Here is a 15,860-nt window from a genome sequence, read left to right on the forward strand (position 1 = left end):
TTGTGTGTTAGCACAAACTCATCAGAACAGACAGCAGCATGCTCCAGTGTTGTCACTTTTTGGTCATTTAGATACAGTACATCGCTACTGCGTCTGGAATACAATTCTTAAACTTCTAATAAAATCATTTGTCGAAGATCTTCTTTCGTGTGTGCATTACTAGCATTACACCAGCGATCAAATATTTTTTCCTTCTCTCAGAATTTTGCTGAATACTAAGGGGCCGAATATACAGCTTGTGCTTTGCCACTAAGCACAGTCTGCAAAAGCAAAGTCCAGACTTCAACTGGCCAGTGTAAGGTTACCGCAACTCTCTCAAAATGTGTGAAATATACCCCAACTTCACGTTCGTTAAATGGTGGGACCATGCGAATGTTACGGCTAACATCAAAAGGTTGGCCTGGTGGTCGAACAGGCGGAACAGAAGCAAAAGGATCACCACCAATGTCAGGCGATGGTATAGACGGAGCATTTGTAACAGAATCTCCAGTTACAACATCAAGCGGAAGCGCATCGGAATCGCCACACGAAGTAGCAGCAGCTGGACGTAGTGTGGGCGAAAGCGAAGCATGAAGCGTGGCGTGGCAGCGGTAGCGTTCTGCGAGGAACGTCAACCAGCACCTTTTATAGGGTTGGTCCAGCAATTAAGCCCCCTGCTGGAATGTCTGAAAAACACAGAAAAACAGCAGGAACACACAAATAGATAGGGACGTAACAGGGATCATAGAAGAGATAAGTGTCTTGCAATGTCCACTAAACACAAAACTACTTGGATAGATAGCAAGGAGCTCTCTCCAGATGTAAAAGTTTGCGTGTGTAACAGGACAAGGTCCACGCCCCTTGTCTAGCCCGGTAGTGCTATTGCGAGTGGCTCTTTGCATTTGGAGGTGAGCCAATCAGTGTAGAGAAGTGGCTATATAAATTTTAACTTTTAATTTGAAAGCCGACGTCATAGCTGCATACCGTTGTTCGTCCACCTGACTCCTGCCTTCACTGCGGGATTCCTTGTGCTGTTTTGGCCTCCTGCCCGCTGTGCACGCATCCAGTGACATTCTTGGACTGCTGTCTGCCGCAGAACATGGGCCTCATAACCGACCTCAGCTGATTGCAGAGCTTGCGGTCAAGTCAAGTCAAGTCATTTATTTATATAGCACATTTAAAAACAACGGGTTGAGCCAAAGCTGAACAAACACAAAGAAAAGGTTAGCTAATAAGTCATAACAATAAGACCATACATCTACACAAAGGCCATACATCTACACAAACTAAGTGTGATTATTCGTAGCAAGACAGCATTAGTAGCAGTGACAAGAAAATAGATAAGATAAATAAAAATAAATAAGAAAATTAAAACAAGACCAAGAACATCATACTGTATTAAAAGCAAGTGAGAAAAAATATGTCTTGAGATTGGATTTAAAGGAGGTAATTGTAGGGGAGGATTTGATATGTGGAGGAAGGGTATTCCAGAGCTTTGGAGCAGCTACAGAAAAAGCTTGGTCACCACGGGTTTTGAGGCGTGTACGTGGGACAGCAAGCAGTAGTTGGTCTTGAGACCTGAGTGACCTGGTAGTAGAGTGTGGGGGCAGAAGTTCAGAGATGTAAGGTGGGGCTAAACCTTTAAGGGCTTTAAAAACAAAAAGTAAAATTTTAAACTCAATCCTGAATTTGTCCGGAAGCCAGTCTAACTGAGCTAAAATTGGTGTTATGTGCTCACTTTTTTTGGTGTTGGTGAGGAGCCTAGCAGCAGCGTTTTGTACCAGCTGGAGTTTGCAGTAACACAAGGTGCGGCAACATCAAGGCTACCTTGGTTCAAGTTCCGAACGCTGCTGTTTTGTCTGCACCTAAGTTGTGTTGGTCGATTTTACATGTTTTGTTTATTGTATGGTTGCATATCTTTTTACTTACACACGGGAGAAGAACTGTATACCGGACGCTGTCGTCCAGCATTAGGCCTTAGCTACTGTATAAACTACGATGTTCACTATATTTGTGAGTGCATATACTGTGCAGTGTGTGTATTAGGAGTATTGGCTCCTCCTTTGATTTTCCTCTCTTGCTGGACAGGAGCTGCAGGCCAACTGGGGTGGCGGGTTATCTCGAGGTGGTGGCGTCCTTTCACTTTTCCTGCGGTGGTGCATTTGAGAATTTGCAATTGACATGTTCACGTGTGGTGTGTCTGTAGACCCTCCCTCTGATATACTCTCCAGCCCTGGTTAAGCTCCAGCCCTGTTCCTGACTCCTCCCATCCCTCCTCAGCCAGTACACTAATGTATGGTGTCTGGTGTATGTGTGTGTGACTGTGTGTGTGTGTGTGTGTGTATACATGTGTGTCCAGGCCTTGTAGGCCATTTGTGTCAGTGCCTTAGTGGCAAAAAGACTGTCTGGAGAGAACTCACTCCCTGTATGTTTTTAATATTTGTTAATAAAGACAGTTTATTTTTGGAACCACGCCTCTGGTTTTCTGTGACCACAAACCTGTGTTGCCTGGTTGGGCTTCATGTACCAAGTTATAGTCCAATTGATTGAATATTCTGAGGGGCAGGGCCTCAGATGGCGTAGTCGACATTTTGTAATTAGAGAGCTAACCTACCACTTGCCACATTTGGCGTAGTCGGCAGAGGATCACATAGCAAAGTCAGAGATGTGTGTTCCAGTGTTTTTCTGTCTTTTGTATCTTGTGTCTGTGCTTTGTTTTATGGAGCTAAATTTGTCTCAATAATATTTGTATATGCGCAGAGGGGGGTCCACAAATATTTCTTGATTTGCATGTGTGTTTTGATATCTACAAATAAAAAAAATCATATTTGTAACTCGTATATTGATTTTTACAAATATAGATTTATGTACATTTGTAAATAAAATGGCATTTGTAAAACCGAAAATTTCATTTGTGAAATGTGATTCTGCATTTGTGGATCACCAGCACACGCATTCATCGCTTTCCAAAGTTACGTGTTTTTGAGACGTTCTTCACATGAAAGTCACACAAATCCACACATAAATAGGCCTACTTTCACAAAGAAATCGCAATCCAGTAGATGTATCCAGTAGATGTATCCAGTAGAACATCCACAAATATTTCTTGACTTGCATTCGTGTTTTGACATCCACAAATAAGATCGTAATTCTTGATTTCGCTTGCAAACTGACGGTTTTATGCATTTACTAAACAAAGATTATGGAAACTAGATGTACCGCAGACCGGTACAAAATATGACCGCCGCCCAGTCCAGCACATTTTTTCCACAAAAAGAAATCACGCTGAAAGGCCTATATGATTCTAACTGTCTCACTAAATTGCATATCCACACTCAATTATCACTGGTATCTGCTAGACAACAAGTACCAAAACATGATTAGTTCATAGATTTCACATGTAAAATTCATTTTATACAACCCCACCTCCATCTTGCCTGTTCATAATTCTTGATTGTTTGTGTTATGTTTATGTTATGTGTGTGGGTGTGTGTGTGGGTGTGTGCGTGCGTGCTTGTGTGTGTGCCTGCGTATGTGCCTGTGCATGCAAGCGTACATATGTCTACTGTGTGAGTATGTGTCATACGTATGATTACTGTGAATGTATGTGTGTGTGTGTGTGTATCTGTTTGTGCACATGTGTGCACATGAAATGGGTTAACATGACCCCTGGAGGCAAACATACGGAAAAAAATGGTCATCCTAGGCCCTACAGTTCTCAAGATATTCACAGAGAACTGTGTCTGCCCTACCCTCCTTTCGGGGGGTCCAGTCCAGTGGGGGGGCTACAGATCAAAACGAAAAATGACGGTTCCATGCTATCCATGTGGGGGTACATGCCCACCAAGTTTTGTGTACCCCGGTCTTTCAGTGTCCCGGGAATCCTTGTTGGTGTACGTCACTAAATGTACACATAAATTATTTTATTGTAAGGCCCCCCATGAACGAAAGTACACAAAACTTGGCATGCATTCGGAGGGTGTCATAATGATCCTACACTTTTAATTTCGTGCAGTTTTGACCTTGTCAGCCAGAGATATTGTGATGAAAACACCTAATTTTTTGCTTTTTAATTTTTAACTAGGTGGCGCTATACATGAAATAAGTGGTAATGGGATGGGTTGACATGCCCCCTTAAGACCAACATACATAAAAAAGGTGGACCTCCTAGGCCCTACGGTTCTCGAGATATTCACAGAAAACTGTCTCCGGCCACCTACAGTACAGGCCAGTTGGTGTATAGTAACATAAATTAATTTATTGTGTGGCCCCCCATGAACGGAATTCCACAAAACTTGGCGTGCATACAGAGGGTGTCATAATGATCCTACACTTCCAATTTCGTGCAGTTTTGACTATGTTAGGTCACAGATACCTTCAAAACAACACCTCATTTTTTGTGTTTAACTAGGTGGCGCTATACATGAAATGAGTGGTTATGGAATGGGTTGACATGGCCCCTTGAGATCAACATACAAAAAAAATGGTCCTCCTAAACCCTACAGTTTTCGAGATATTCTCAGAAAACTGTGTCTGCCCTACCCTCCTTTCGGGGGGTCCAGTCCAGCGGGGGGGCTACAGATGAAAACGAAAAAACGATGGTTCCATGCTATCCATGTGGGGTTACATGCCCACCAAGTTTCGTGTACCCCGGTCTTTCAGTGTCCCGGGAATCATTGACGGAAATTTGGGCATGCGAAAAAAAAAAAAAAAAAAATGACTAAACCTATATGACCGCCGCTTCGCTGCGCGGCGTTCATAATTAAACACCACTTTTCCATCAAAAAGCTTGTTGTAAAAGGCATAACTTGTTAGATTTAAGAACTAGGTTCGCTAGCTCTGTGTGTTATGAGCAAATAATCTTTGGTTATGAGTCCCATAGAACAACACTGCCATCTACTGGATTAGAAAGTGTCAGCAGGCTACTTGTGGATCTGGGTGGCTTCTCTGCCGCCAAGTTTGTCTCAAAAATATGTGATCCACAAATGCTGATCCACAAATGCGAAAAAAGAAAACTGTGTGCTGGTGATCCACAAATGCAAAATTAGATTTCACAAAGGCAATTTTCAGTTTTACAAATGCCATTTCATTTACAAATACACATCTACAATTGTGAAAACCAATTTACTAGTTACAAATATGATTTTTTTATTTGTGGATGTCAAAACACAAATGGAAGTCGAGAAATATTTGTGGATGTCGCCATCTACTGGATTGCGATTTCTGTGTGAAAGTAGGCCTATTTACGTGTGGATTTGTGTGACTTTCATGTGAAGAACATCTCAAAAACACGTAACTTTGGAAAGCGAAGAATATGTGTGATCCACAAATGCAGAATTACATTTCACAAATGAAATTTTCGGTTTTACAAATGGCATTTTATTTATAAATGCACATCTATATTTGTAAAAATCAATATACGAGTTACAAATATGATTTTTTTATTTGTAGATATCAAAACACACATGCAAATCAAGAAATATGATTTATACAAATATTATTGAGACAAATTTAGCTCCATATTGTTTGATTGGTTTTTGTTCCTCAAGACAAAACAGCAGCTGTTCGTTGGACCAATGAGGAGTCAGGCAAGCTTGGTATGGCGCATGGCCAACAAAGGTTGTGTCTCTTTTCACCTCCCCCCCCCCCCCCCCCCCCTTGTCTGCTTTTACTCATGTTGTGTTATGTGTTGTTTGCAGGTCGACCAGGAGTGGCCTCTCCCTAGGTGGACCTTCGGGGCATGGGCTGGTGGTCCCATTAGCGGGGTCTGGGAAGATCCTCTCCTGGCCTCTGTGTGTCGCGGTGTTTCGGTCTACTGACCACTCGCGTGTCATGGTATGTGTTTTGTGTACAGGTCAACAAGGAGTGGCCTCTCCCTAGGTGGACTTTCGGGGCATGGGCTGTGGACCCATTAGCGGGGTCTGGGAGTATCCCCTCCTGATCTGTGTCGCGGTGTTTCGGCCTACTGACCACCCGCGTGTTATGTGTTTTTGTGCATTAAGGGTAACCAGGGTGGCTCCTCCCTAGGAGGACCTTCGGGCCATGGGACCCCAGTGTGGTGAGTCCCATTAGCGGGGTCTGGGTGTAGGGCCCCCCCCCCCCCCCCCCGGCCCCTGTCAGTCACGGCATATTGGCCTGCAGACCAGCCGTAGAGTATGTTTTGGGTGAGTCTGCCAACCTGCAGTGCCTCCTCACCTGCCGACCTTTGGGTCATGGGCCACGGGTCATGGGTGGGGCTAGTGTGGAGGCCCTCATGGTTCCCTGTACCTCACCTCTGGAGGTTTGACCATCAATCGTCGGGTCGACGATTCAAGAAGTCGGAGTAGAATGTAACAGCACAAGGTCCACTCTAGCCCGGTAGTGCCATTGCGAGTGGCTCTTGGCATTCAGAGGCGAGCCAATCAGTGTAGAGAAGTGGCTATATAAATTTTAACTTTTAATTTGAAAGCCGACGTCATAGCTGCATACCGTTGTTCGTCCACCTGACTCCTGCCTTCACTGCGGGATTCCTTGTGCTGTTTTGGCCTCCTGCCCGCTGTGCACGCATCCAGTGACATTCTAGGACTGCTGTCGGCCGCAGAACATGGGCCTCATAACCGACCTCAGCTGATTGCAGAGCTTGCGGTAACACAACGAGCGGCAACATCAAGGCTACCTTGGTTCAAGTTCCAAGCAGCATTGCCATACGTGGTTGCGTAGCCTATTTCTAAATTACAGTACATTAAACCCAAATAGTAGGCCTAAATGACGTACATCCCACAGCCTATGTTGGTTAGCAACACAAACTTGAGGGATGCAAGTGAGCAAATCAACTTGATATTAGCCTATTATTATGTGTTACCATAGCATCACTTAAACTAGCAGCCATGTCTCGCTGTTTATGGCACTACAGCTGGGCATACGTGTGTGTGAGGAGAACAGACGCACAGCCACAGGCTAGGGGAGGAGGCGCTAGAAGCATGCCTTGCGCATACGCATGTTACTTCAAAAGAACACGGTCATTCTTAAAAGTATCGATACTAATAAAATTAGGAATTGTGACATTTTTAATTTCAGGGTATTGCGATACTTTTGTAGTATCGGTGCACCGTGCAACAGTAGTGTATTCGACAATCAAAATTCCACACACACAATAGGCAGGAGGTAGAGAGAGTGTCCCCTCAGAATAAGTAACAGTTTTTCAAAGTTCCAAAAATATTTTGAGATTTATTCTACTGTTCTACTACTGAGGGTCTTGTATTTCTTGAGACCATTGCTGAGACCATTGAAGTGATACCAAACCTCAATGCATTCTTTCATCTTTCATTTCATCACTCTGTGGTGGGCAGAATCTAAAAACAATGGTCATTCACTGCAATATACATTCACTGCACTTAGGAGAAAGAAGCACAATAAAATGTATCTCGCCTGAGTCATTATCAGAGGTATTTCCCATTGTTTTCCAACGGAATGTTTCTTTGGAATGGGGGAACCTTACACCCACATCCATAAAAATACATCCATGTCTACATCTACTTATTGCTCTTTAAAGTTATCCAAGGCTATTAGCAATAATGTCTCATAGAAAGAAAGAATAATTAAATAGAATAATTAATAATACAATTAAATAATTATTGTTTATAATTATTATGATTTATTGTTGCAAATTAAATTGAGTGTCTTTCAAATTAATATCATCGAAATTTGAACTTCAAGTGTGCCACGAGACATTATAATTTACAGTGGATTATTTTTGAAACAAGCATAATATCCACTTCTATTTGGCCTTGACTGGAACAGGCTCAAGATGTGCTTACAGGATCCATGCCTTTTTTTAGAACAGGTGTCTATTCCTGGAGAACCAACACTGTGCACAGCTAATATAGATTTCAAACATTTTCACAGCTATAAGATAGGATTATTAAATGTACAAGGTTTGTGAAGTTGACCAATGATTGTAGATGTTTAAATTAGTAGGTTTAGTCTGTAAGAAGGACTCATTTCATAGTTTGGAGTTTACCCAACTGCCTGGTCCTTTGACTTTTGCTTAGTGGCTTGAAATCCACTTCTCAGCTTCACAGATAGAACCGCTGTTGCTGTGTGGGGGCAGTAGTAGCAAATGGCTATTTATGATTTCTTGTCTCTAAGTGTGAGGGGATATGATCGTGTGGGAGTAATAAAAGCTTGATGTACTGCAGAGATCAAGTGTACCCACAGGAATTTCCTGCAGGTTCTCAGGGAGTAGATAATGAATCTGATATGTTGCTAATTAAAAATGTTTTGCATATATATCACAGGGCATGAAAAGGTCTGCTGTCACATTAGGCTGAGTATGGATTGAAATCCTTGACGTTAACCCATTTTGATCTGATCTTACAGTTTGTCAGGGACTACCTGGAGAGCAGAAGTTTGACTGACAGTCTGGAGACTGGAAACAAGTGTGAATGGGACATGGGGTACGAAAAAAAGAACTATCACATTGCTTCCAAGGACTTGGAGCACCATAGTGGCAGACAGAATGAGCAAGATTGGCACCATTTTACCAGATCTTCTGGACATCATGGATATAACCAACATAGCAATAGGAGATATCACCACGAACAATATCATAACATCGAAAACTGTAAACACTCAGACTCGGTATGGAGATTTCCATCTCATTTTCGTCAGATATAATAAGATATTTGGAGAGGAGAGTTGTTACCTTAAGTATTTTAATCTGATACGTATGTTAATGCAAGAGAGATGCAATGTACAGAAATGTCATAGGTTAGAGCTTACTTGAGAATGCCCAGTCAATCCAGTGAAGGAACAATGCCAATACCATGAATGCTTAAACGCTTATACATACTTAATCTATTTTCTGAAAATGGTACAAATGTACTATGTGGGATTTCTCTTGTGTGAACCTTGCTACTTTGTTTTTCTTTAATGGTGACTGTGTCCTGTCTGTCTCGGAAATCGCTGGCTTGTGGGGCCACCTGATCCCCTTCTCATTGGATAAATGATACTGGTCCGGCTTCCCCAATTCTCATCGGTTTATGTTGCTTTTGGTGATGATGATGATAATAAACCACAGAGGACCTACCAAAGAACAAGAGCCACCAGTATTGGAGATGACGAGGAAGGTCACTTGATCTATCACAATGGAGACATGCTGACATCAAGATGTACAGAATATCTATCTATCTATCTATCTATGTATATATATTATGCATCTGTTTTGAGAGTTATATTTCAGGTATGTGCATGTACCATACTTGTCCATTACAATGACTGTAAAGAGCATGGATGTCATGACTGAAATTGGCCATGTAGCTGCAGTGATGAAGACTCGTAAGTACGTCATACGTAATTTGATGGTAAAATAACCAATTTTCATTCTCAAATGTAGTAAATAACATGTTTGCCACACTATATCTATATTATTTTTCTTTAAAAAAAATCCTGTTATTAGTCATGTTTACCCAGTACTAAGAGTAAACACACTTTCACTATTACACACACTATTGTGTAGCTAAGGTCTCTGTTCCGAGTGTTAATGGAGCTCACAGCTATATGAGGGTAGGCATGGGCTCCAGGTATCTGTAAGACATGTGTAATCTACCTCCTGAGTAACTCTGGCTCTGTCTGATTTATGTTTCCCTTTCATACAAACAATGATTCGTTTAAGAAAACATACAAAAGACAGATGAAATGAACGCAGACTCTGACCGTGTACTCTATTTGACCGTCCAAATAGTAGTACAAATATAGCACACTGCAAAGAATCTGGCTGCAACTTTGATTAAATATTATATTACCCCATTTACCCCATTTTGATTAGTTTTGGCTTCATTATAGTGCACTGTTCTGTTATCTGAAGTCTTCTTCTTCTTCTTCTTTTTACAGTGCATGGAAATCCACTGTACTGTTCTTCCTAGGTTTCTCATTATTATTCCGCTGACCGCTTTTTCTGTGTACAATTTCTCTTCAACCGTTTAACCTAGAAACTTCCTTTATGTAATGGTAATTCCTCGGAATTGCATATTGCTAGTTTTCTACTAATGTTAGTTAAGCCATGATGCCATGCTGTCCATGCTTTTTACAGTCATTAATATTGGAATATTGGAGTTATTTTTTTATCATGGAATTTCTTTTACAGAAGGTTTGGATGTCTGTATTCCATAGTTCTAATTCAGAATTCCACTTGCAGATGAAATTGTTGGTACATTAGGAGAAGGGGCTTTTGGAAAGGTGGTGGAATGCATTGATCATTCAATCAAGTAAGTGAGTTTTTCACTTTAAGTAAATGCTGTCTTTTTGTTTAATAACAATAATACATTTTTGATTATATTATATTAATGAATTATTCACACACTGAAAACAAAATCAGAAATATAATTTAAGTATTTTGAATTTTGACTTAATTGTAGTCCGGTACTAGAAGTACAAAAGATGGTAAATGGATGGCTTGTGATGTAAGTGTTATGAAAGGAGAAAAAGGCTGCACTTTGCATGCAAAACTGTTTATTGCACAGAAGCGTTTCGGCATAGTGCCTTCTTCAGTGTGCTCAAGTAAATGAATGCTAGGCTACAACCTAACTTAAATACCTACACCCTCACCACTAATCAACCAATCTTCATACAGTGTCATTCAATACAACAACTCAATCATTTATCTAATTGGCTCATTGGCTATGTCTTGACCAAAAATTAGTTTATGTTCCAGAACAGATTCTAACTGCAGATACAGGGAACTGCAATGGGTTCGACAATGGCAACCAATTATGCCAACCTGTTTATGGGAAAATTTGAGCAGGATTTTATCTACTCAGATAATCCATTCAAAAAACATTTGAAGGTGTGGTACAGGTATATTGATGATATCTTTTTTTTATAAGGAAAAGAACAAAGGAGGAGTTGGATGCTTTTAATTATTATGTCAACACTCAATTGCCTTCCATTCAATTTACCTTGAACTCTGACCATGAAGTCATGGCCTTTTTGGATGTATTGGTTAAAAAATGGGACAATTCAGGGGTGTGGCAATTAACAACATAAGGTGTGGTCTGGGGCGTGATCAAAAATCGCCATCTTACACCCTCTAAAAATGGTGGTGGACAGTAACTAAGTACATTTACTTGATTGCTGTACTTAAGTATGATTTTAGAGTATCTGTACTTTACTTGAGTATTAGGCTAATATTTTTGGACTTTTACTACATTACATTTGAAAGGCAAATACTGTACTTTAAGCACATTTGAAGTGATTATTTAAATGTGATAATGCAATAGACCATATTGAAGTTAATTTTTTCAATAGTTCAATTTGAACTTGGCTGTGGTATTGATAGTGACAGATTCTTCGTAAGAATATTCTCTATGATCATGGTGCATTTGGAATTAAATTAGACGAGCACCTGACATTCACCACATAGCTAAATCTTTACATCATTAAATAAAAAATAAGCTACTCATATTTGAGTTATCCTGTTTTGTATTTGGCGGTGAAAATGTTTTAGATTTTTGAACAGAGAATGAATAACAATTTAAAATGAATTATGGCATCCTTTTTAACAGTTGCAAAGTTATGAAAGTAAGCAAAACGTTACATTACAGCACATTAAAAAGGACAAATACTTGTACTTTTGAATATTTAAGCATTTTTAAAAGCAAGTACTTCTCAAGTAAAATTTTTACATAACAACATTCACTTGTATTTGAGTAATATTTGACAAGGTGTATCTTTACTTTGACTCAAGTAAAGGAATTGTGTACTTTGTCCACCTCTGCCACTGACCAAGAAAAACCTGGGGCTGGTTTCCTGAAGCCTTCTTAACGCTACGTAGTTCGTAACCTCTAAAACTCTACCTTAACATTTTCAGGCATTTCCTGAAAGGTACCTTGCTACGAATGTCTTTCGTACGTCGTTCGTTGGTAAGAGTGGTCTGGAGCACTCTTAGAACTCTCTTAGCTGCACCTTAGCAATGTTTCGGCTCGCGACGCTAGTCGCCACCACTGTAGCCTACAGAAGGCTCGGACTGGTAATCTGTACGATCTGTTTTTAATCTGTAAAAATCCGGGCAAATGCATTTATTTAGCCTATTTGCGGCCCGTCATGTAGGCCTAGGCCTAGCCTATAAATGCAGTTGCATCCATTTGGCTTGGGGGGTGACAGGTCAATCATTTTGGCCTCTTCATGACAGGTTCAGTGTTAAGATCGCGCCCCCCTGCCCCACCCCTCAAGTGGATTTATCCAGGTTGGGAAATATAGCCTACGAGTCCATGCATGGTAGCCTAGGCTATATAAGTGCCCTCCGCTGGCTGGTGTTCACATCATTGCAGTTTAACCGTAAACAGCAATCAGAGGTGTCTAGTTTTATTCCATAAATATATTGTTTTTATAGACGTTAGTTGCACGCGCTACCAAGAGCTTCCATTTAGGCTAGGTACTGCACCATGTAGGCTACTGTGCGGTTTGTCTGTCAACATAAAAAACTACGGGTAGCCTACAATTTTCGCACAACTTGGTGGAAAAGTGTAGCACAGGTTAAAGAAAACCCATTCTTTTTTGGACTCAAAAGGAACTTCAAAGTATTTCCCATATAGTAGCCTTTTAGCTCACAACCACAGTGAAAGTGAAACTTGGAAAGTGGAGTCTCTCTACCGAGTGTTACATTAGATGCACAATTAATCGTGAGTCGATGCAGGTAAAAAGTATCAACTGGTAGGTTAGTAACGAAGGTAGCCTAATTTTGCAAAATGTGATGACGGCACACAAACTTGGGCAAAAACCTTTAGTACACTTGTGGTGATAGCCTACAGTTAATGTGAATGAATCGCGGACTATAACCAAAGTAAAGGAGAAGATTTGCACCAAATAAAGGTTGTGGTTGTGTTTCTACAACATGTTGGCACAAAACGTAATTTCTGTCAACTACGATGTCCATGTTCAGTAGCCTATATTTTTCATTTAGTCAAGCAGTGGTCCAGTGGTGGGGCGGTCCGGGAGATAATTGCCAGGGCCGAATTTTGTTCCCAGTCAGACCCTGGCCTACAGCAATCTTTAGAAATCTCTGTTGCGCATGCAACTCATATGGTACAATATCACTGATTTTATGTAAGTAGGCTAATAGTTTGTAAGCTAAAAGTTATGTAAGTAGACTAACAGTCAATAAAAGTGGACTGTCAGACCAGATACTAAAAGCCATGCCGAGTGTCCTGTTCGCTCTTAAACTTTCCATCACATTTGGTGCCTCTGCCTAGCCACATAGCCTGGCTAACACCAGACCTCGCCGGAACTACACATTCATTTTCTCGTATTTGAGACGTGGTTTACGAATGCTCAGAGACATTTATTGGGTGCTACAAACGTCTATCAAATGCGTCTGTACGTAGCTCATAACCGCTTCAGTGTGTCATCATCGTCTTGCTGTCCCCCCTCCCTTCTGTGATTGGTTCCTTTGTTGAGGTGAAAATCGGGTCCATGGAATCCATCCAATCGTAAATGTGTTAGAGTTATGTACTTTAAAGAACATTTCGAGCGATCGCATAGCCTACGTTCAATGTTGCAATTTGAGCAGGATCTTACAAGAACATTTAAAAATGAATGGAAAGACACAGTGATGATGAGATTTTGCACTCAGCTGTAGCCTAGGCCTGCTAGTGGTGAGTCTGTTATAGCCTATTTACTTGTATTGTAGCCTATGCAACTATTCTATTTAACGCCGTGTGCTAGTCTATTCAACACTATAGGCTATGACCACTAGGTCCTTGCAGTATTTTCCCCCATGATCATATTGTTTCAATTATCCAAAAGCCTCGAAGGCCTGCTCCACCCCCACCCGCTGGCACCGACCCTGGCAGAGGTTTGTATTGGGATGTCTAACATGAGGGGTCAGCATATCTAATCTGTTGACTGATTATGGAAGGAGTCTCTTGCTTTCAGATGTTTTTCCAAGTAGGGAAGGGATAGACAAAAAAGGCTTTTTTAGAAAGAAGTATTTTGTAGTATTTTGAAAATACAAAAATACAGTATTTTATTTTGATACATTTTTTGGCTGCTGTATTTTGTAGTTTATTTTGATACATTTTTAAGGTGGGTATTTGGTATTTTATTTGGAAATACATTTTGATGTATTTGTGCCCATCCCTGGTTGTGCTTTAGGATTAGTGAGTCTGGCCATGCGAGCACTCTCACGTCCTGTTACCTGCTGATCCAGTAATATATTCACCTTTAGCTTCGTCTCTGGTCAAAACGTGTGTCATATTCATAGCATGTAAGCCTTGTCTGCATTAGATTGCAATCTATACCTGGCATTAACAAACATGAATGCGCTCGCTCTATGCGTAAAGCCACTAAATTATGTGTGTGCTTACTGCGCTACACTCAAAAGTTTAGACATAAGTAGATTTCGTGTTTGTAGGTTGTTGAAGTGTGGACTAACTGCTCAATTGTGTTCAAGAAACCGCTACGTTAGCTAAAATGACATCTCCACACGACGAGCAGCCTAGTCTGGATGTTATGAACTGTTTCGACGTGATAGCTCGCCTTCATTCACTGAGCGTGTCAGTGTCAAAGCTGACGGCAGGCGGCATTTGTGCAGGCAGCTACAGACACGCAAGTGCTCAGTTGCCCTAATGGTTAATCCGGCCCTGCCTAAAGGACAGGTTGGGAACCACTACAGTACCCTCCGGAATTAAAATAAAGTTGACTAAAAACAGGTATAAAAAATAATCCGTTGGTGATTTATTGTAATCTCACAATGAAAACAATGAGGAAAAATTCACCCTTGAAGGGAAGCAAATTTATTCTGAGAAAAAGGAAAATCTCATAAAGAAATAAATATTTTTTAACAAAAACACGTTGCTCACAAATATTGGCACCCCTAGAAAAATCTTGAGTAATCAGAGTGTCTTTGAATTTTCAGAAGTAGTTCATGACTTTCTTTTTCACTAATGTATGAAAATAAAGTGACACAGAGGCTAAATCCTCTAGTCATTCTTCAACATTGGAAAGACAAGAGAATACACTAAATCTAAATAAAAACAAAGCGTGTTGAAATTTGTTAGTCAGGGGATGTCTATAAAAACTAGGTACTTTGTTGAAAATGCCTATATTTACAGTTAAAACAATGATTAACAGGTTGTAATCAACTGGAAATGTGACAAACATGCTTGGACAAAGACGTAAGGGATAATTGACGACACGGTGGTCTGTTCACAGAAATGAATGCACGGTCGAGGTTGTAAAACGGCCCTGACGCGAAGTGTAGGGCCATTTAAACCACCGTGGAGTCCATTATCCCGCTTATTCCACTGTTACCACTTGCGCTGTGTTCATTTCCTTTTACAATTTAAACGTTTTAATCGCTAAAACTGTCTTGTTTGTAGAACTACTTTCTTCCGACACAAGATCATCTCTTAATGCAAATCAAACCAGATATTAGGCTAACTGAAATAAAACCATGCCAATTGTGAGATATGGTGAAGGGTATGTGATGATGTGGGTCTATTTTAATTCCAAAGGCCAACGGAACTTTATCAGGATGCATAGTATCCTGAATCCATGAAATAACTGGCCTTTAAAAATAAAATCTGCCTGCCTCTATGGGAATTTAAAGGAAAACGCCACCCAATGTCAATAGTAATATATGTTCTTACCTTAACTTTCACGAGTTGAGTCATACCTCTCCCGTGTCAGTACGTGCACTAAAACGCTTTGGTGCGCGGCTCGACTGTGTTAGCATGTTGCTATGCTAGCGGGCTCAGACATAGAAGTAATCAAAAACATCCACGTTTTCCCGACTTAAATAGTTGCACGAGTAGTTGATAAAAATGTCTACAGTCACACAACATGAAACGTGGCGATTTTCCAAGTGAATAAACAGGAGAACTACAATGTGTGGTGCAATAGCACTG

General features: G+C 40.7%; 1 protein-coding gene across 5 annotated transcripts in view; it reads left to right on the forward strand.

Moving 5' to 3' along the window:
- The window catches only part of clk4a (CDC-like kinase 4a), a 100,626-nt gene that overhangs the window by 9,937 nt on the left and 74,829 nt on the right, over positions 1-15,860 (forward strand). The window contains exons 2-5 of one of the 5 annotated variants that reach the window (XM_042073539.1): positions 5,679-5,814; positions 8,338-8,598; positions 9,038-9,128; positions 10,154-10,223. In XM_042073539.1, the coding sequence (XP_041929473.1) occupies positions 5,812-5,814; positions 8,338-8,598; positions 9,038-9,128; positions 10,154-10,223 (425 nt within the window). In that variant the 5' untranslated portion in view covers positions 5,679-5,811. Of the gene's footprint in view, positions 1-5,648; positions 5,815-8,337; positions 8,599-9,037; positions 9,200-10,153; positions 10,224-15,860 lie in introns of those variants that run through there. The other 4 variants (XM_042073538.1, XM_042073541.1, XM_042073540.1 and 1 more) reach the window with 4 other exon arrangements.

The sequence above is a fragment of the Alosa sapidissima genome, chromosome 20 (genome assembly GCF_018492685.1).
Source record: "Alosa sapidissima isolate fAloSap1 chromosome 20, fAloSap1.pri, whole genome shotgun sequence".
In the NCBI taxonomy this organism is placed as follows: domain Eukaryota; kingdom Metazoa; phylum Chordata; class Actinopteri; order Clupeiformes; family Clupeidae; genus Alosa; species Alosa sapidissima.